The sequence below is a fragment of the Hyla sarda genome, chromosome 3 (genome assembly GCF_029499605.1).
Source record: "Hyla sarda isolate aHylSar1 chromosome 3, aHylSar1.hap1, whole genome shotgun sequence".
In the NCBI taxonomy this organism is placed as follows: Eukaryota; Metazoa; Chordata; class Amphibia; order Anura; family Hylidae; genus Hyla; species Hyla sarda.
In genome coordinates this window covers 316,060,678-316,080,679 of record NC_079191.1, presented here as the reverse complement: position 1 = coordinate 316,080,679, position 20,002 = coordinate 316,060,678, and the positions used below count along the sequence as shown (strand labels likewise).

Below are 20,002 nucleotides of genomic sequence, written 5' to 3'. Positions count from 1 at the left end.
TTAGGAGAAACAACCTTTGTTTTGTCTTTTTCCATGTTTAGATCGGTTCTGTTAAAAGATTTTACGATTTTTAGCCTGAGCATTCACTAAAGCCTGATCAAGGCTTTTTGGGGATAAGCCCTTACAAGGAATCTGTTGTATAATTCTACTGCTTTACATGTGAATTCCTGTTTATTATCATTCTGAATTGTAAGCAGAAAAACTTGCAGTATGGGTCTGCAGTTTGTGTAGGAAGGATTAAGTGAAGTAGCGAATTGCAGGCTGTGGGTTTACAAAAGCCTGCTGTAGTAATCTGGCCATCATCAAAGGTCTTCCAACACATCAAGGAACTGACTATGGAAGTGTTTCTCAACCAAGGTGCCTCCAGCTGTTTCAAAACGACAACTCCCAGCATGCCTGGACAGCTGAAGGCACCCTGGTTGGGAAACACTGGACTATGGCTTTTGATATAAATCACGGGATCATGTCATTTGTGGCATTCAAAAATAAAAAAGTCAGTGAATATGGATTTAGTACTGGTCCATATTACAAAAGAAGTCATCAAAAACATGTCTATGACAACAAGATGTTTTCCAAATGTGGCAACATTGGTATTGGCAAGTGTACATACCAATACCAATCCTTGCGGAAAATAAAGGCATTGCATGAATGAATGAATGAATGAACGATAGTGCTTCACAGACAAGATTATTAAAGAGATCATTCTTGCCCAAATTAATGAGGAGGTCCTGGACACAATCAACTCCCAGATTCTGGGGGATGCTCATGTACAGGGGCACGCTATCAATAGACAGAAGCAGAAAGTGTTCTGACCATGTAAGAGCCCCCAAGGTAAGTAGTATCTCAAAGTGTACTTTAATAAAGAAGGGATTTCTTCTTGAACCGGTCGAAGTAACCAGTCTACAAACTTGGAGAGAGGTTCAGTAATCATTTGGTTAGAGTAGCGTTCTTACCCGTCCCCTCTAGGCTTGTCTTTTAAACTGCATAGAGAATAATGAATCTACTAAGACTGCTTACTTACCTGTCCTGCCATTTTGCTTTTTTCTGGTCCCTCCCTGCAGCGATCATAGGGCCCCTAACCTGACTTTGTTATCTTTCTGTAACAATGTATTATGGTTTTTGTCTTATGGGTTTGCTGTAATGTTTCAGATGTAAAGTTTAACTGTAAAGTTTACAATAACTAAAATGCAGCATAGTTTTTCCAAAGTGATCCTCTTCTTCCTCCTTCCAATGATTCCATTCCTGCTCAACCAATATCTGGGCTAAGTAGGCAGTCCCTGCAGGCAAGGAACCTCATTGAAAGCAGGAAGACGAGGACTGCAGCAGGGACAGCCATAATTCTGGAGCCAAATATTATTCATTACAAACTACAAAGCTTGTGTCTTACATGTGTCTGCAAATCAAAATAGGCTCTTCTTTCCTCCATCCGTTCACGATTTAAGTTACTGTTAAACTCTGCGGCTTTCCTTGCAGCTTTTTTGATATACTCTGGTACTTTACTCGCTTCCACCTTTTGTGTGTTCTGTTGTTGCTGTTGCTGAAAAACAAATATTTTTGTTACAGATCATTTCATTCACACAATGTAAGGAAGAAAAGAAATTTACAGTAAAACTTTGTTTACTTTCCCTGTTTCATCCTGATCACATACTTCATTCTGAATCTCTTCAGTAGTTATCTGTTATGGAAAAATATTGGTATAAAAACAGTTTGTGCTGTGGTTGTTAAATAAGCCACTAAAATATATTTCCCAATCCCTCTGAAAATCCAGAATATATATGCTGTTAAATGTTATGTAAATTGCATGCTTCATTTCAAGCCTGGTTTACATAGGATTTCTAAAATCAGAGGACGCGGCCGCCCTCTTCAGAGTTAACCTTCTATTGTATTTTTACCAACTATCATACCAAAATGATGTATTCAAAGGAGTACTTTACAGCACGTTTACCATTCTGTCAGGGATAAAAGACAAACATCTACTTACCTTCCACTGCTTCCCCATTGGCTCCATTGTGCCACTGCGGTCCCGATATGGAAACCCAGGGCCAGGGCTTTAAAGGGTACCTCTCATCAAAAAAACTTTTGATATATTATAGATTCTTGTTTGCAGAATAACTTTCCAATTGCATGTTATTAAAAAATATGCTTCTTTCTATTTAATTTTCCACTTTGAAAAAATGACCACTAGGGGTCTCCCTACCAGTCCTGTCAGCAAGCATTTCAGACTCATGCTGGAGTCCTAAACACTCAGAGCTGCCAGCCTGCTTTGTTCACAGCCAAACAGGCTGTGAACAAAGCAGGCTGGCAGCTCTGAGTGTTCTCCTTTGTGAACAAAGCAGACTGGCAGCTCATAGTGTTTAGGACTCCAGCATGAGTCTGAAATACTTGCTGCCAGGACTGGTAGGGAGACCCCTAGTGGTCATTTCTTCGAAGGGGAAAATTAAATAGAAAGAAGCATATTTTTTACTAACATGCAATTGGAAAGTTATTCTGTATACATTAAACTATAATAAAACAAAACATTTTTTGATGAGAGGTACCCTTTAAGGGGTTGTCAAACAATGAAACCTATTTTCAACTGTCTAATAAATTAATATATATTGGTAAATAAAGTTATGACACTACTCTGTGACAACAGAGCAGACAATTTGCATCAATGGTAGAAAGAATGCATGAGACCACATGAAGGTGATCAAATAACTTCATTTACCTATATATGTTCATTCATTAGAAAGTTATAAATAGGTTTCATAGTAAAAAAAACAACCCTTTTAATAAATCAGATTGCTGCCCAGCAATCACTGGCTGAGGCAGAACATCATTGCGGGTAGCGATTGCTGAGCAGCATCATGAATTATTAACCACAGGGCACCAAGAAGTGGAGCGCACCAAGGACCGAAACAGGACAACAGAGGCACCGGGGGAGCGGTGGAACATAAGTAGAGGTTTGTTTTCTTTATACCTGACCGAATGATCAATTTTGTAAAACCTCAATCACGGAGTACTCATTTAACAACCATGTTCCTCTATTACTTAAATAATTCAATTAAAGGGGTAGTCTGAAAAAAATATTTTTAATTTCTATATTGCTTAAAGGAATATATTATTGTTTTCTTTAAATGTACTCCCCAGCTGTCAATCCCCCACTGCTGCAGTTCCGATTGTGCTAGTCCAGCTGCTCAACACTTCCTGGTCCCTTCTTACTACAAAAGAAATACCCACTCAAGCAATCATTGATTGGAGGAACAGACAGTAGCTTGTGATGTAAAGCCACAAGGAACAGTGAGCAGTGGGAACAGTTTATCTGCTGTAGAGGAGTACTTCTCGTGGGGCAAAGCCTGAATCACGTTAAGTTTCAGCATACAAAACAAGCACAAAGCTATAATGCGTTAACAAGATCTTAAAAGGGGTTATCCAAAAAAATAAAATGCTGAGGGAGGAAACATGGGAGGGCGATAGTGAAGTTTATTAGCGACAGTGGGAGGTTTACAGTTTGCCAATACGTAGAGCAAGAGATGTAGTCTCTAGTGGTGCACACCATCTTGCTCAGTTCTGGGAATAGGGGATACTTGAGTGGTGTTACTGAGGGAGGTGCTGCGGCAGTGGATTCTCCAGATTTAAAGAACATACCATAGATCACCAGGTAAACAATTACACATTACTTAACATTTTTATTTTTTAGAGACATGTACCGGATGACCCCTTTAACACAATTGTAGGGTTTGATGCTATGTGCACACACTTTTTTTTATTTTTTTTTAGCCATATTTTACAGCTCAAAAAAATGTCCATTTCAAACAAACAAAATATAGTTGTTTAAGACTTTTTCAGCCATATTTTGAGCTATAGAAAAATCTATGGTCGAAAATGAAAAAAAAAAAAAAAAACACAAAAAGCTATAATGTGTTTGGATGCATTTGTTAAAGCCCAAAATATTGCCATATTTTGAAACAGATGGAAATAAAAAGCAGAAACAACAACTTAATTTTACAGTTCTAACAATTACAGGTATAAAACTGAAATAGGAGCAAATAACTGCAAAACACTTCAGGGGTCAGGGGTCAAGGGTCAACATGAGGAATTGCCTACTTAGCCAATCAGTGGCTAAGGTGGGTCACAGGCAATTCCACGTGCCATCTTTGGAATGCTGCACAATGGGACCAGACTCCTTAAGTACTGGTTGTGTGAACTTAGTCTTATATCCTCAGCAGTATGACATCATCAGAGCCCACAAACACAAACAGACAAGGCATAACTGATCACTTTAAAGACTAAAGGATACTAATTCCTTAAGGATACAGATATTTTGGTTTTGGGCCTCAAATAAGAAAACCAGTGTTATTCCAATAAATAAAAAAAATACATTGTTTTTCTATGCCATTCACCATGCAGGAAATAACACATTACATTTTAAAGCTAATCTTTTTAGCTTTCCACAATAAAACATTTAAAATGAGTGGTCTACTGAAACATATCTGGAGTCTGTTGTGCCCGGGCAGCCAAAAAAAAAAGAAAAGAAAAACTTTAACTCACCTTCCTCTATTCCCCTGGAGTGCAGCTACAGCTGTTCGGTCCTCTGGTCCAGTCTTCTTCTGCCTTCTTTCTGTACACGGATCGTCAGACGGCGCTCAACCCATCACTGGCCAAGGCGTGACATTGCTGCAATCGGTGATAGGCTGACCGCAGTGTGATGATCCAAGCACAGATAGGAAGGAAGAAAACTGGAGCAGAGGACCAAACAGCTGTAGCGGAGCTCCGGGGGAACGGAGGAAGGTGAGGTAAAGCCCCTTTTTTAATTTTTTTTCTTTTTTATGCAGCCCGGGCACAACGGACTCCAGATACTTTTCAGTAGACTACTCCTTTAAAGAGACTTTTATTCTGTCCAAAAAACTTTTCTTTCTGCATTACACAGGCTCGCACACATGGAAGGCTTGAAGGGATTCTGGTTGCCATAGCAACTTAGCAGCACCCTTCTCCCCCTCCTTAAAGATTTAGGCAGGGGAAGTTATCATTTGCTCAGTTTCTTGTGCCAGGTCCAGGTTTCTAAAGCTAAAGCACTAGTTATCCTGATGTGTAATTTATCATTAGTTGGAGATCTCATTTACTACTTTGTTTGTGCACTTATAGGACATACACCATATAATACACAGTCCCTTGATTTTAGCTAGAAAATAAACCACCCACTGTGTGGTGCCAAAATGTTACTTATTTGCGATAAAACTTGAATAGTCACATTTAATAAATTCAGCACATAACGTAGACCCTGTGAAAAAGAAAAATCAATTCATGTACATCTTTAAAAAGGTGCACATCTTTAGCAGGACGGAGGGCTGTGCAAAAGTTTGCGACAATAAAAATCAACATAAACATCTCGTGGGGCAAAGCCTGAATCACATTAAGTTTCAGCATATAAAACTAGCACAAAGCTATAATGCATTAACTAATAAATTCCCTCAGTTGTTATGGACCCCATTGACCACAGCATATTTTCTCAAATGGTTTTTAAGGTAAATTGCCTGAGTGAAAAAAGGGAAGGGGTGTTAAAGAGCTGGGATGGAGGTGTCCCCAATCACAATGAAAATTCCCATCTACACTTAAACAGCAGATGTCATCAAAGGGTTAATTATGGTTCATAGAATACAAGATAGCGCTGCAGCCCAGACTGCTTTGTAGGAGTACTCTTGATATGTGAATATCTAATATTATATTAAAAATCACTTACTTAAAAACGAGGATATTGGGGGGGAGGTTAGAGTACACATCTGTGATATGTTGCTTTTCTTCTGCAGTATATTTCTACTACTGGAATTAGAGTGTTAAAAGCTAAATATTCAACCTAACCCCTAAAGCATTACTGTCATGTGAATAAACTTTCAGGGTGGGGTCACATGTGCCATGTTTTGCTGCTGCATATTTTCCTACCTATTGAAATCAATGGACAACAGAATCAGATGTAAAATACAGCATGGGTGACCCTACACTGGATGTGTTTTCCAGACATGTCAAAAATAGTCGCATTGTGTCTCACTCCCGAGAACCTCTGCAATAAAGTTACAAACCTGTCAATTGTGCAGCAGGGCTCTTCACTCCCCAGCCGGCCACTCAATATGACCTTTTCACTCCATAGACTTATGCAGTGAAAGAAACGGGTTGGAGTAAGGCACGTGCTACCACACCGTCTGTAACTCACGATCGCAGCAGGTCACAGGAGTGAGACCAGGTGCAATCTATACTTTTAACATGTCTGGACAACATGTCATATATTTAAATCAAATGGCAGTAACTCTATAAATAATGGAGCTTGTAAAGATGACCTTGATCTACAGTTAATGATATCTGACCAACACAGTTCACGAGCACCTGCAGCCCTAGCCACAACCAGTCCCCATGAATTTCTACACGATGCACATCACTACACTAAACATAAATAATCCAAAAATTATCAGTCTCACAAGACTTACATGTACAGTTCTCGTGCTTTGCCACTGGAATTTAACTTACCGAGTATTCCTTGTAATGATCTGTAATGCGCTGGCGTTCTTTTTCTTGAAGAATTACAGAGTACTCTGCATGCTTGGTAGGATACTCTTTTATCATGAGGTCAATTACTTCATCACTTCTCAAAGCTGTCAGACCTTCAAAAACGCAAAAGGAGTCTGATAGTCTAGTAGCAGTCAAACCAGGCAGTGACATTAAAGTATGAAGCCCAACACTTCAGAAGGGCAAATAAAGATTTGTTTTGTTATTTATCTGTGCCCAGAGAAAAATTAAAAAAGGTTTAAAAAAAGTACAGAACACCCTTTAAAGGCTATATTCACACGATGGAAATGCAACGGCTACACACGGCGCATTACCGAGCGGTCCTAGCGCAGGCATGTTCTTCAGGCGCTCCGCTGTCAGGGGAATGTCTTTGCAGACATTTCCCCTGTGTAAACATAGCCTTAAGTGAAGCCATCATCAATTTTATGCTGCCTGAATAACAAGTCATTGGTGCAGTCCACTCAGCTTCTCCCTGCTCCAACAGCCTGGATTGTGTATCCGGAGACATCCGAACAAACATGAGTTATCAATCAAGGCTAGAAGAGCATGCAAAAGACACCGGGGACTGCCACTATGATTCGCGGATCTGGCAAAATAAAAGGGATGACAGGTTCCCTTTTCAAGTGTAGTTCAAGTCAGATCACAGTGCACTCTGCTGCCACCTTTGTCCGTGTCAGGAACTGTCCACAGCAGGAACAAATCTCCATAGCAAACCTCACGGGCAGAGGTGTCAGGTATATATATCTTTCCACCAGGCTGAGAACAAATCTAGATAAAGAGTATTCTGGGGAGTAATAAAGAAACAATAGAAGCAATAGGTATTTTTATTAATTTTTTTAAAGAAAAAGTTGCCTTAACCCATTAAGGACCAAAACAATTAGGTCTGTACACCACTAAAAGACCAGACCTGCTTTTTCAAATCGGGGATGTCTGTCTTTATTAGAGTATAACTCTGATAACGTTTTGCCAATCACGATAATTCTGACATAGTTTTTTTGTCACAAGTTGTCCTTCATGTACATAGTAAAAGTAAGCCGATATCATTTGTAGTTTTTTTTTTTTTTTTTTTTTTTTTACAATGCAAAAAATCAGGAAATAAAAAAAAAAAAAAATACGATTTTTGGCTATTTTAACACTTATAGGTTGCATATATTTATACTTTCGGACCAAATAGTTTATGAAACTTATACTTTCAGATGTCTATTTTTTTTTTTAAAGTGTTTTTTTTTTTTAATTAACATTGTAAATGAAATAGAAGCCTAACAATTGCACTTGAAATTTCGAAAATTTGAAAAGAACATCTTTTTTACGTGCTATGCAAGGTTTGCAGAAATTTAAAGGTGGTAGAACATAGGAAACCCCCACTAAATGACCCCATTTTAAAAACTAGACCCCTCAAGGTATTCACTAGGGGGTACAGTGAGTATTTTAACGCCATCGTTTTTTGGCAGGAATTATTACAAAGTCAGTGTTAAAAATTCGAAATTTGCTTTTTTCCACAAATGCATCGTTTGTGGGACATATTTTTTGTACATCACTTCTGATATTCCAAGAAATGCACCCTATATTTTATTAAGCTGCTCGGCCCGTGTTTGGAAATATCCCCGCTTAGGCCATATTACATGCTGCGGATGTCCGCTGTGTGATCCCACACATTACGCATTTTTTTTAATTAGATTTATTTAATAAACATGTTTTTTATTTTATTTTATTTTTTTTCTCACTTTTTCTTTTTTTACACTTTTTTTTAAATATTTTTACTTTACATTTTTTATTTATTTTATTTTTTTTACACTTTTTTTTTAACACTTTTTATTAATTAATTATTTTTACACTTTTTTTTTAATGCTTTTTTAAGTTATATGCTGCCTGACAGTTTTCACTAACAGGCAGCATATCAAGACATGCCTCTGGCACGTCCTGACAGGCAATAGCCAGGGCAGACCTGGGGGTCTTTGTAGGACCCCCAGCTGCCCAGGTATGAAGCAGCACCCCGCAATCGTTGCGGGGTGCTGGAGGAGAGACAGAGGGAGCCCCTTCCATCGGTCAAACTCCTTGCAGCTCGCGGTCACTTCCGACCGCGGATGTAAGGGTTAAACTGACGGGAGCGAAGTGAACTTCACTCTCGGCAGTGCGGCAGGCCCCCTCCCTTTGCCATAACACTTACAGTCGCGGTCACTTCCAACTGCGGCTGCAAGGGTTAAAACTGCCGGGACTGAAGTGCAGCAGGGTCCCGGCTGTGTGATACAGCCGAGTCCCTGCTGCGATCTCGTGGGTGCACTGGGCAGCACCCACGAGAACCATGGACGAGTATACTCATCCTGGTGCAGGAATGTGCATCCACCCTGGACGTGTATACACGTCCATGGTCGTTAAGCTGTTAAAAACTAAGCACTTGCATTTAAACAAGTAGCTGCATGTATAGTGTATACTGTACATTGGTCACTTTTTTTCTGTAATTCTATCCTCCAAAATCAGATCAGTGATGTCCTATACAGGGGGTGGCATTTGTAATGAATATATTAAACATGATTGTGGTGTTACACGCATGCTTTGTCACCATTGCTCAGCTAAGGCCGAGAAGATGCAAAGAGAAAGGCTATGGAAATGTTGATTCTGTGAAATGGTTCCGCAGAAAGTACATAATCTTGAAAACAACCATATGGGCTTGAAACAGTTGACGTGGGGAAAAATATGAATATTTATTGACAAATACTTTATTCTGGAGGTTTTTTTCTTTAAAAAAAATTTTTCTTTGAGAGTTGAAGAAAATCCCCTTAATCCAGAACACCGGGATGCATCCCCCAAGCTGGATAACAAATCTATGTTTAGGAAACACGATGGGGAAAAAGGACACAAAATAATTACCTAATGTACACTGCGTTTCTGTAATGACGTTTAGCTCTCTCAGGTAAAGTTTCTCCTTGTGTGAAAGATCTCTTCGCTCAAAATCTTTAAAGAAAAGAAGGATCCTTCAATATAATTTTTTATAAGCAATTTCAGGTTTTCAGATTCAACAATAAAAAAGCAAACATTTCACAACGGAATATTTTATGATAAGGATCAGCATTAATATTTTATTTTTTTTACATAGGACTACTGAATGGGATCATTGATAACTGTCAAATTCAAAACATTAAAGGGGTACTCCGCTGCTCAGCATTCGGAACAAAATGTCCCGAACACTTAGAGCCGGCGGCTTGGGACGTCATGGCGTGGTGGCCGTCACACCTCATCCCAAAGACTTGCATTTAGGGTGCGGGGACTGACGTCATGAGAGGGTCGTGACGTCACAAGGCCCCGTTCGTTTTATTTATTTATTTTTTTACGAACATTGAGCAGTGGAGTACCCCTTTAGGGTCTATTCACACGTACAGTATTCTGTGCAGATTTGATGAGCAGGATTTCACGCTGTGTTCAGTCAGTCAGTTTACAGTGAAACCTACAGCAGAAAATCCTGCGCATTAAATCTGCACAGGATATGGAACGTGTGAATAGACCTTTAAGCAACATTAAAGGACAGTCCAATGTAAATTAACAGGCTACAAAGCTGCTCTTTTTCCTTGCAGCCTGTTAAAGGGAACTCCGGTACTTAACAGGATAGGGAATAAGTGTCTGATCACAGGGGGTCCAACTTCTGCTTGATGCCCTGGCTCTCCCCATACATGGAGCGGCCACCGGCTCTTCTATAGAGATGTATGGAGGGGGCGTGTCAACACAGGTACATTCACACATACAGTATCCTGTGTAGATCTGAGGCGCAGGATTTGTAACTGCAGATTAGAAGCTGTGCTCATTCATTTAGTATACATTGAAATCTGCAGCAGAAAATCCTGTGCATCAAATCTGCGTACCTGTGAATGTACCCTAAAGGTGTATTCCGGCTTTATACATCTTAGCCCCTATCCAAAGGAGGTCCTGTAGCTGGGGACCCCCGCAATCTCGATGCAGCCCTTGGGTGTCACGCCCCCTCCCATAGACATGAATAGAAGGGGCATGGTGAAATGTCGCTAGGGAGCGGTGCTGTGACGTCACGTCCCCGTCTCGGAGGCAGCGCCCGCCACAGAATTCCGGGGGCTGCACCGAGATCACGGGGATCCCTGCGATCATACATCTTATCCCCTATCCTTTGGATAGGGGACAAACTGTATAATGCCGGAATACCCCTTTAAGGGGTTTTCTGGTGATCAGACTGGTTAAAGTGATCAGAACGGTTAAAATAAATTAAAGGTTTCTCTACTGTAACTCCCACAGTGTCAGTGTCCTCGCTGATCTCCACTTCCTAGTCCCCATCTTCACACAAGGAAATGCCCATAAAGCCTCTGACTGACTGAGGTGGGTCACCAATACAGCCAACAATTGGGGATCAGCAGCAAACTAGCTATTATTAGAACCACAGTAGATTGGACAGGAGAGAACACCCATGTTTTGTTTACATTTTTTATGCAAATATAACCCCTTGAAAAAAAAGTATTTGTATTATGGACAACCATTCCAAATTTGCCAGTGTAAAACGCATAGGATAAGACAGACATTTGCCCAACAGAGTGGGAAAGCTTTACAATATTTTTTGGCTCAGGCTATGTCCACACTGGGAATTCCGCAACCCTGCTCAAAGCTTGCAGTGGAATTTTTGAGGAATTTACACAGAATTTCTGTGTTCTCCTTCTGCTGAAATTCAAAGTCCCATTGACTTCAATCGGATCCTGCCGCAGAATTCTACAATTCTTTAAATTCCGTTGTATGAATGAGACAACGGAATCCAATTTAAAGGGGTTATCCAGGAAAAAACTTTTTTTTTTTATATATTAACTGGCTCCAGAAAGTTAAACAGATTTGTAAATTACTTCTATTAAAAAATCTTAATCATTTCAGTACTTGGAGCTTCTGAAGTTAAGGTTGTTCTTTTCTGTCTAAGTGCTCTCTGATGACATGTGTCTCTGGAACCACCCAGTTTAGAAGAGGTTTGCTATGGGGATTTGTTTCTAAACTGGGCGTTTCCCGAGACAGGTGTTATCAGAGAGCACTTAGACAGAAAAGAACAACCTTAACTTCAGAAGCTCATAAGTACTGAAAGGATTAAGATTTTTTTAATAGAAGTAATTTACAAATCTGTTTAACTTTCTGGAGCCAGTTGAGATATATATAAAAGTTTTTCCTGGATAACCCCTTTAAGTCAATGATCAGTAAATTTTTGCTAAATCTCCGGTGGAATCCCGCATGTAAATTCTGCCGTGTGAGCATAGCCTTAGCGTTCCAAAGAAAAGTGAAACAGTAAAGTCTTTTATTGTAACAAACGAACATTGAAAAAGTGGCATAACCTGGAAAGGTAAATTATGGAATGAATAAGTAGTTACATATAAAAAAAATAATGAGGTCAAAAGCATTATTACCTGGGTATTTACGCTTGAAAGAGGTGACACCCAAATATTCACTGACTTGCTCTTGTAACATGTAGTACTCCCCTGTTTCATCTGATGGCCATTTGTATTCAACTAGATTTTCTGCAGGGAAATAGCTGGATCTAAGAAAAAAAATATTACCTTTAAGTTTCTAAGGAGCCCTCTCACTGACAAAAATAGCTTTTCAGATACAACAATGTCTCAGAGGAAAAGTTAAAAAAAATTGCAGTGAGGGCTATGGGGCATGTTGAAAAAGTTGTCCTTCTACAACACCTCCACCCATGTAACCAATGACTCTTCCAGAAAAGATGGTTCCGTTCCATCCTTCTCTAAGACCAAGCTCTCATCATAATTTGCTAACACATTAAAAAAAAAATTAAATCTATTTATTTATCAGTTTCTATTTTCTGATTCTAATTTTTTTTTTTTGCAATCTTGCCTGAACTACTTTTAACATCAAACTCTGGACGAAAAGAAACATGTTTTCAAATCAACTGGTTCCAGAAAGTTATACAGATTTGTAAATGACTTCTATTTAAAAATCTTAATCCTTCCAGTACATATCAGCTGCTATATGCTCTTGGGAAAGTCGTGTAGTTCTTTCCAGTCTGACCATAGTGCTCTCTGCTGACATCTCTGTCCATGTCAGGAACTGTCCAGACAAACGGTCCATAACAAAACTCTCCTGCTCTGGACAGTTCCTGACACAGAGTAGTGCTGGATTTCTCCACGTGTGTTCCAACTGAGTGGTATACAGTGGTCCCTCAACATACGATGGTAATCCGTTCCAAATGGATCATCGTTTGTTGAAACCATCGTATGTTGAGGGATCCGTGCAATGTAAAGTATAGGACAGTGGTCTACAACCTGCGGACCTCTAGATGTTGCAAAACTACAACACCCAGCATGCTGGGAGTTGTAGTTTTGCAACATCTGGAGGTCCGCAGGTTCAAGACCACTGGTATTGAGGTTATACTCACGTGTCCCCACCGCTCCGGACCATCACCGCTTGTCACCGCTGCCCTGGATGTCGCCTTCCATCGTTGTCGCCGCGTTCCCGGGGTGTCCCCAATGCTGCGGCAAGGCCTCTGCTTCCCCGGCATCCTCGCTCTCCGTCGCCGCCATGACGTCGCTACGCACACCGCTCCTATTGGATGACGGGACGGCGTGCGCGCGACGTGATGAGGACGATGGAGAGCGCCAACAATGCAGGGGATCCCGAAGAGGACGCACCGGAGCCCCGAGGACAGGTAAGTGATCGTCAGCGGACCACACGGGGCACCGTAAACGGCTATACGGCAGCAGCTGAAGCAGTCTGCGCTGCCGGATAGCCGTTTATGCGATGGCCCCGACATACAAAAGCATCGTATGTTGATGCTGCCTTCAACATGCGATGGCCTCTCAGAGGCCATCGCATGTTGAAATGATCGTAGGTCGGGGCCATCGTAGGTCGGGGGGGGTCACTGTACTCAGGATTATAGACTATGCAGAGGCTGGGTGCCTAGCCAGAGTTTGAATAAAGCAGAAGTGTGAATTACCATAATAATAATAATAATAACAATAATAATAATAGACATTTTGGAAACAAATGCTGGTTTTCTAAAGAAAGCATACAATGGTTGTCCAGGAACAAATTATTATTATGTATGTTGAGGGACCACTGTACGTACTTGACTATCAATCTATTCAACGCTGATTTGCTAGTGGTACTTGCAGATAGCCAGGTACATCCCCTGCAGAGAAACAGAGTTACAGGGCGACCATTTAGATAAGTGGCCAACCATTCAATATAAGAACAATTCAATGCCCCTTAATGGGAACATCTTGTATAGAGCTGCTCTCTGTTCTGGCTCATAGGACATAAAACATACTAAAAAATAATACTGTCATTTCAGGTGACTTTTCAGGATAAGCTGCCCTGTGTGTGTATGTGAGGTGCAGCCCTATTTCTGGCCATTATATTACTTGTATATATGTTTTTTCAACAGATTCCTGCTCTGCAGGCTTCATCTATAATTTGCAGCTCTCCTAAAGCTAGTGGGCAGAGCTCCCCCCTCCATAGTCATTTATTGGCTTGTCTTGCAGACACACGACAAAGCAGAGCTGATTTTCAGAGTGGAATACAGTCTCATGAGAGGGGGGGGGAGAGGGAAGAAGCTTGATACCAGAAGACTGCAATGTATCTTATTAGCCAAAAACACTTCTATGTTTCTTATATTTGCTTGTACTATTGATATATGCAAGGTTTGGTCAAATGACAGTGCCTTTGTAAGATAAAATACATTTACCCAAAATCTTGGTTAGAATTTTCACAACTTGGCGAGCTTTCTCCAGAAGCCGTACGTCTTCTTTTGGGGGGCTGACTTCCATCATTGGAATATTCTTCCAGATCTCGACCATCATTTGAATTATCTTCCTGGAACATGGAAAATGTCACAAATATAATATCAGATGCAGAAGCTGCACAAGGGTAGGGTCACACAGAGCACATTGGCAGCGTATTGCCGCAGGCACTGCTTCTACAGCGGACACACGGAGCTACACAGCCGCAGCAGGGATCTTACTCTTGTGACTGCGGTCGGTGCATCTACACTACAAAAAAACACAACTATGGGGGAGATTTATCAAAACGTGTCCAGAGGAAAAGTTGCTGAGTCAGCTCACTTCTTTCATTTTTAAAAGGCCTCTGAAAACTGAAAGAAGCGATCTGATTGGTTGCTATGGGCATCTCAGCAACTTTTCCTCTGGACATGTTTAATCTCCCCCTATTTGCCTGCATTTACACATTGCAGTGAGAACCCTACTGACAGACAGAGTGCAGATTTACCATAAACTACTGGGGCTTTGCAATGTGGTTATTGGGAATGCGTCCCATATTGAAAATACAGTGGTCCCTCAACATACGATGGTAATCCGTTCCAAACGGACCATCGTTTGTTGAAACTATCGTATGTTGAGGGATCCGTGCAATGTAAAGTATAGGACAGTGGTCTACAACCTGCGGACCTCCAGATGTTGCAAAACGACAACACCCAGCATGCCCGGACAGCCGTTGGCTGTCCGGGCATGCTGGGAGTTGTCGTTTTGCAACATCTGGAGGTCCACAGGTTGTAGACCACTGGTATAGGAAGTTGTACTCACCAGTCCCCGCCACTCCGGACCGTCACCGTTGCCCTGGATGTCGCCTTCCATCGCTGTCGCCGCGTCCCCGGGTGTCCCCGACGTTCCGGCAAGACCTCTCCTTTCCCGGCATCCTCGCTCTCCGTCGCCGCCATCACGTCGCTACACACGCCGCTCATATTGGATGACAGAACGGCGTGCGCAGCGACGTGATGATGACGATGGAGAGCGCCGGTGATGGAGAGCGCCGACGATGCAGGGGAGCCCGAAGAGGACGCACTGGAGCCCCGAGGACAGGTAAGTGATTGTCAGCGAACCACACGGGGCACCGTAAATGGCTATCCGGTGGCAGCTGAAGCAGTCTGCGCTGTCGGATAGCCGTTTATGATATGGCCCTGACACACAAAAGCATTGTATGTTGATGCTGCCTTCAACGTACGATGGCCTAAGAGAGCCCATCGCATGTTGAAATGATCGTATGTCGGGGCCATCCTAGATCGAGGGGTCACTGTACTGTACAATTCTAGATCCAGGCGTACTGTAAAATACCAATTGTTTTCCTCAAATCTCATTGATTTCTATGTGAGATACTTTGGACTTCATGCAGCATTTCGTAGATAAACATAATGCACCATACAAGAATGCCCCACAGTCACTATTTTTTAGGCTTACTTATATGTAAACACTATGGGGAGATTTACTATGTGCTGCGTTTTCATACGCTGCATATAAATAAAGTTAATTTTTAGGGTTTACCAGGAGGGGAACAAGGCTCTCCAGAAATTCTAATGGCTCTATGACTGCCATGGCACCTGGCGCAGAAATATACAACAGCTCTGGGCTGGTATACATTCCTGTCACTTTTGGTGTTGTTAAGTGCCCTAAAGTTGCATGTGAGGAGGGCACGCTACCGGCACGCCCCCTTCATGTGTCTCACATTACTTAATTTTTTTTGCAGAATCGGCGACTGTTGAGGATATACGTCAGCGGCTTAGTAAATGGCAATAACAAGTACGCCTGAGATAAACATCTCTGTTCTAAAATCCAAAAGGGAATAATAGAAGGGCAGACTAGCAGGATATATTCTGCCTCAGTATTCTATGTCTATGAACCTATTTATATAAAACTCAACGTGTGTGTATGTGTGTTAACTTCCAGCATCACTTCCAACATGAAACTTGGAACACATGTTACTAATATGTCAACAACAAACATAGGATAGGCAATTTAACCCTTACTCACCCCCATTTGTCAGGGTCGGGGTTTTAATTTAAAGTTCCATACAAGTCTATGGGAAATATATCTTACTGCATAACTTCTAAAGGGCTGGAGATATTTCGATAATACTTGGTCACATGTTACTTATATGTCAAATAAAAATATATAATATAGTTAAATTAACCCCTAACCTACCCACTTATGTGAAGGATGGGTTTTTTGTTTCAAGTCCCATGCAAGTGTATAGGACTTCTAGTGCTTTACTCCACAAGCTCCGCTCAGCATCTCCTGGTGAATGTGTCAGTCCGGCTGGCAAGCCACACCCTCCCCGCATGCCATCTTTCAAAGACACACCTTATTTTCAGCGTATAATATCTTTACCACAATGCAGCCCCACATGAGGATGGGATATTAGGATTAGCTATGGGGATGGGATTTAGGAAAGGGATATGAGGACAAAAGTTTCCTCCTTTGTTGCTTTTCCTCCCCACAACGATAAAGTAGGAAATACCGTGCAGCGCCGGGTACTCAGCTAGTATCTGATATAAAAAAAGGCCACTAATAATAACTAGTACTCATTGTTGAGTTATCCATAAACCCACAGGTATACTGCAGCATAGGGAAATGACATACTAGTAAATAGGGATCGACCGATTATCGGTATGGCCGATATTATCGGCCGATAATCACGATTTTGGGCATTATCGGTATCGGCAATTATCTTGCTGATAATGCCCCGCCCCCCGCACCCACCGCACCGCGACCACCCCCCCTCGACCCGCCGCACCGCACCCCACGACCCACCGCACCCCCCACCGTGATGCTAGGCGGTATTATGGTATGGATTTTTGCCCATACCGCTATACCGGTCGGGCCCCTCCCCCACCCTCCGAGTCAATAAAAAAAATGTAACTTACCCGTAATGGGGGTGGTCCGGGCCATCCATCCTTCCTTCCTGTAGTGTCCGGGGGCGTTACGGGTGAAGAGTGAACCGGTCCGGGCTGTCCTTCTCCCATGGTCTTCTTCTCCACTCCGGGCAGGCTCCGGCCTAGTACGCTGCATAGACGCTGCTACGCCGTGACGTCAGGTGCGTCGCTGCGCACGGGCGTCACTGCGCAGCGGCGTCTATGCAGCGTACTAGGCCGGAGCCTGCCCGGAGTGGAGAAGATGACCGCCGGAGAAGGACAGCCCGGACCGGTTCACTCTTCACCCGGAACGCCCCCGGACACTACATGAACGATGGATGGATGTCCCGGACCACCCTGACAGGTAGGGGGAGAGAAGCGGGTGGTGGCGGCGGCGGCCTATGGCCCCGCAAAAGCCACTGCAGATCATTGATTTAAAGCGCCCGCTTTAAATCAATGATCTGCAGCGGTGTCGCAGGGGGTTAAATAGCCGATAACTTATACCGAAATATCGGTATAAGTTATCGGCTATCGGCCCTAACCTGCACCGATTATCGGTATCGGCCCTAAAAAAACGATATCGGTCGATCCCTACTAGTAAAGCCTATATTCACACCACATCTGAAAAAAAACTGATTGACAGCCAAAGGCTGTCTGGGCATGCTGGGAGTTGTAGTTTTGCAACATCTGGAGGGTCACAGTTTGGAGACCACTGTTACAGTGGTGCCCAAACGGTAGCCCTCCAGATGTTCCCAAACTACAACTCTCAGCATGCCTAGACTGCCCAGGCATGCTGGGAGTTGTAGTTTTGTAACATCTGACTATTCAGCTTTAGCAATTTTCATGACATTTTTGAAAATTGCTGCTCTACTTTGAAGCCCTCTAATTTTTTCAAAAAGCTAAAATATGTCCATTTTATGATAACAACATAAAGTGGACATAGTGGGGGAGATTTATCAAATCCTGTGCAAAGGAAAAGTTGCCCAGTTGCCCATAGCAACCAATCAGATCGCTTCTTTCATTTTGCAGAGGCCTTGTTAAAAATGAAAGAAGCAAGCTGATTGGTTGCTATGGGCAACTTTTCCTCTGGACAGGTTTTGATAAATCTCCCCCATTGTATATGTGAATAAAAATAAAATTTATTGTGAATATCCATTTTCCTTACAAGTAGAGAGCTTCAAAGCTAGAAAAATGCTACATTTTCAAAGCTTTCATGAAATTTGGGGATTTTTCACGAAAAAAGGATGCAAGTAACGCCAAAAATTGACCACAAAAATAAAGTAGAATATGTCACGAAAAAACACTCAGAATCAGAATATTCTTTAAAAGCGTTTTCGCATAATTAATTCGTAAAGCGACGGTGGTCAGAATTGCGAAAAAGGGCTGCGTCCTTAAGGGGTTAAAGGGGTAGTCCAGTGGTGAAAAACGTATCCCCTATCCTAAGGATAGGGGATAAGTTTGAGATCGCGGGGGGGGGGTCCGACCGTTGGGGCCCCCTGCGATCTCTCTGTACAGGGGCCAGGCTCTCCGGCCAGATAGCGGGTGTCGACCCCCGCACGAGGCGGCGGCCGACATGCCCCCTCAATACATCTCTATGGCAGAGCCGGAGATTGCCGAAGGCAGCGCTTCGGCTCTGCCATAGAGTTGTATTGAGGGGGCGTGTCTGCTACCGCCTCGTGCAGAGGTCGACACGCCCCCTTCCAGCGGGCTGTCGGGGCTCTGTACAGGAGATCGCAGGGGGCCCCAGCGGTCGGACCCCCCGCGATCTGCAACTTATCCCCTATCCTTAGGATAGGGGATAAGTTGCTCACCATTGAGTCACCACTGGACTACTCCTTTAAAGGTAATTTTACAGCCATATTATAAAATATGACCGGTGTATACATCAAGTAACTCCAGAATTCTAACTTTAACAGGGCAGTGTGAACATAGCCTTACCATCCCACATGCCAGTTCTTCCAGTGTACACAGATAACATGGGCCCACTAATAAGATAGTGATCATATAGGGGGGTCACATACATTTGTGGGTCATCTCACTTTACTGATTACACAAGGGGGGAGGTTATGTCTATATAGAGATCATTGCGGGTAAACACTGATGTCCTGTGCATATCCCATATAGTAATATGTACAGGAACCACATCAGTGACATAGTATAGTGTACATGATGGGGCGCTCTGAGCCATAGGTGATGTCCTGGAGGCACTCCAGCATCCCGGTGTGTGTCCATCACACAATGCCATGTCTAGCCCCATAGGCCGCTGTTCACACGCAGTGTGCTCTCTGTGCGGACGCCAGGATCTCACCTTGAGGGATGGCGCTGCAGGGGTGGCCGGATCACTGTCGCACGGAGGCCTTGCCGGTGACATGACGGCGGCCATGATCGGCCGGAAGAACCACCGACAACACTGCCAATGGAACAAGCCAGCCCCCGACTGTTAGGGCCACACCCACTACTCCGCCCCTCAACATAGAAGAAACGCCCCTCCTGGTCAGTACAATGGCTGCTCACGTGACCTGTACGCAAACGTAATGACGTCAGGCGCATTCACGCCCGGTGCGTATGCTCTAGAAGGGGCGCGCTCCCGAGCAGCAGTCCTGTGCACCTTTGCTGTATGTATGTTCCAGGTATAGGTCAGCAGCCAGTCAAATAAGGGATGTGGTATAAAGAGGCATACAGCAGCGGGTCTATTCGCTTTGTATGATAGGGTTGGCACCTGGCCGGTATTTTTATATAAAAAAATACCGGCAATGCAATGGCCGGTAATTATCAAACCAATCCTCCAACTCCCGGAATGTTGTACCATATACTATACCA

General features: G+C 42.8%; 1 protein-coding gene across 8 annotated transcripts in view; it reads right to left on the bottom strand.

The window, feature by feature from the left end:
- The window catches only part of PHF10 (PHD finger protein 10), a 60,397-nt gene extending 40,700 nt beyond the window's left edge, over positions 1-19,697 (bottom strand). For 3 of the 8 annotated variants that reach the window (XM_056567118.1, XM_056567119.1, XM_056567123.1), the window contains exons 1-8: positions 19,491-19,697; positions 14,228-14,355; positions 13,610-13,672; positions 11,931-12,061; positions 9,406-9,489; positions 6,499-6,632; positions 1,622-1,675; positions 1,388-1,537 (exon numbers count right to left, since the gene is read on the bottom strand). In XM_056567118.1, coding sequence (XP_056423093.1) covers positions 1,388-1,537; positions 1,622-1,675; positions 6,499-6,632; positions 9,406-9,489; positions 11,931-12,061; positions 13,610-13,672; positions 14,228-14,355; positions 19,491-19,565 — 819 coding nt within the window. In that variant the 5' untranslated portion in view covers positions 19,566-19,697. The remainder of the gene's footprint in view (positions 1-1,387; positions 1,538-1,621; positions 1,676-6,498; positions 6,633-9,405; positions 9,490-11,930; positions 12,062-13,609; positions 13,673-14,227; positions 14,356-19,490) is intronic. The other 5 variants (XM_056567120.1, XM_056567124.1, XM_056567121.1 and 2 more) reach the window with 3 other exon arrangements.
- Between the last annotated feature and the right edge of the window lie 305 nt (positions 19,698-20,002).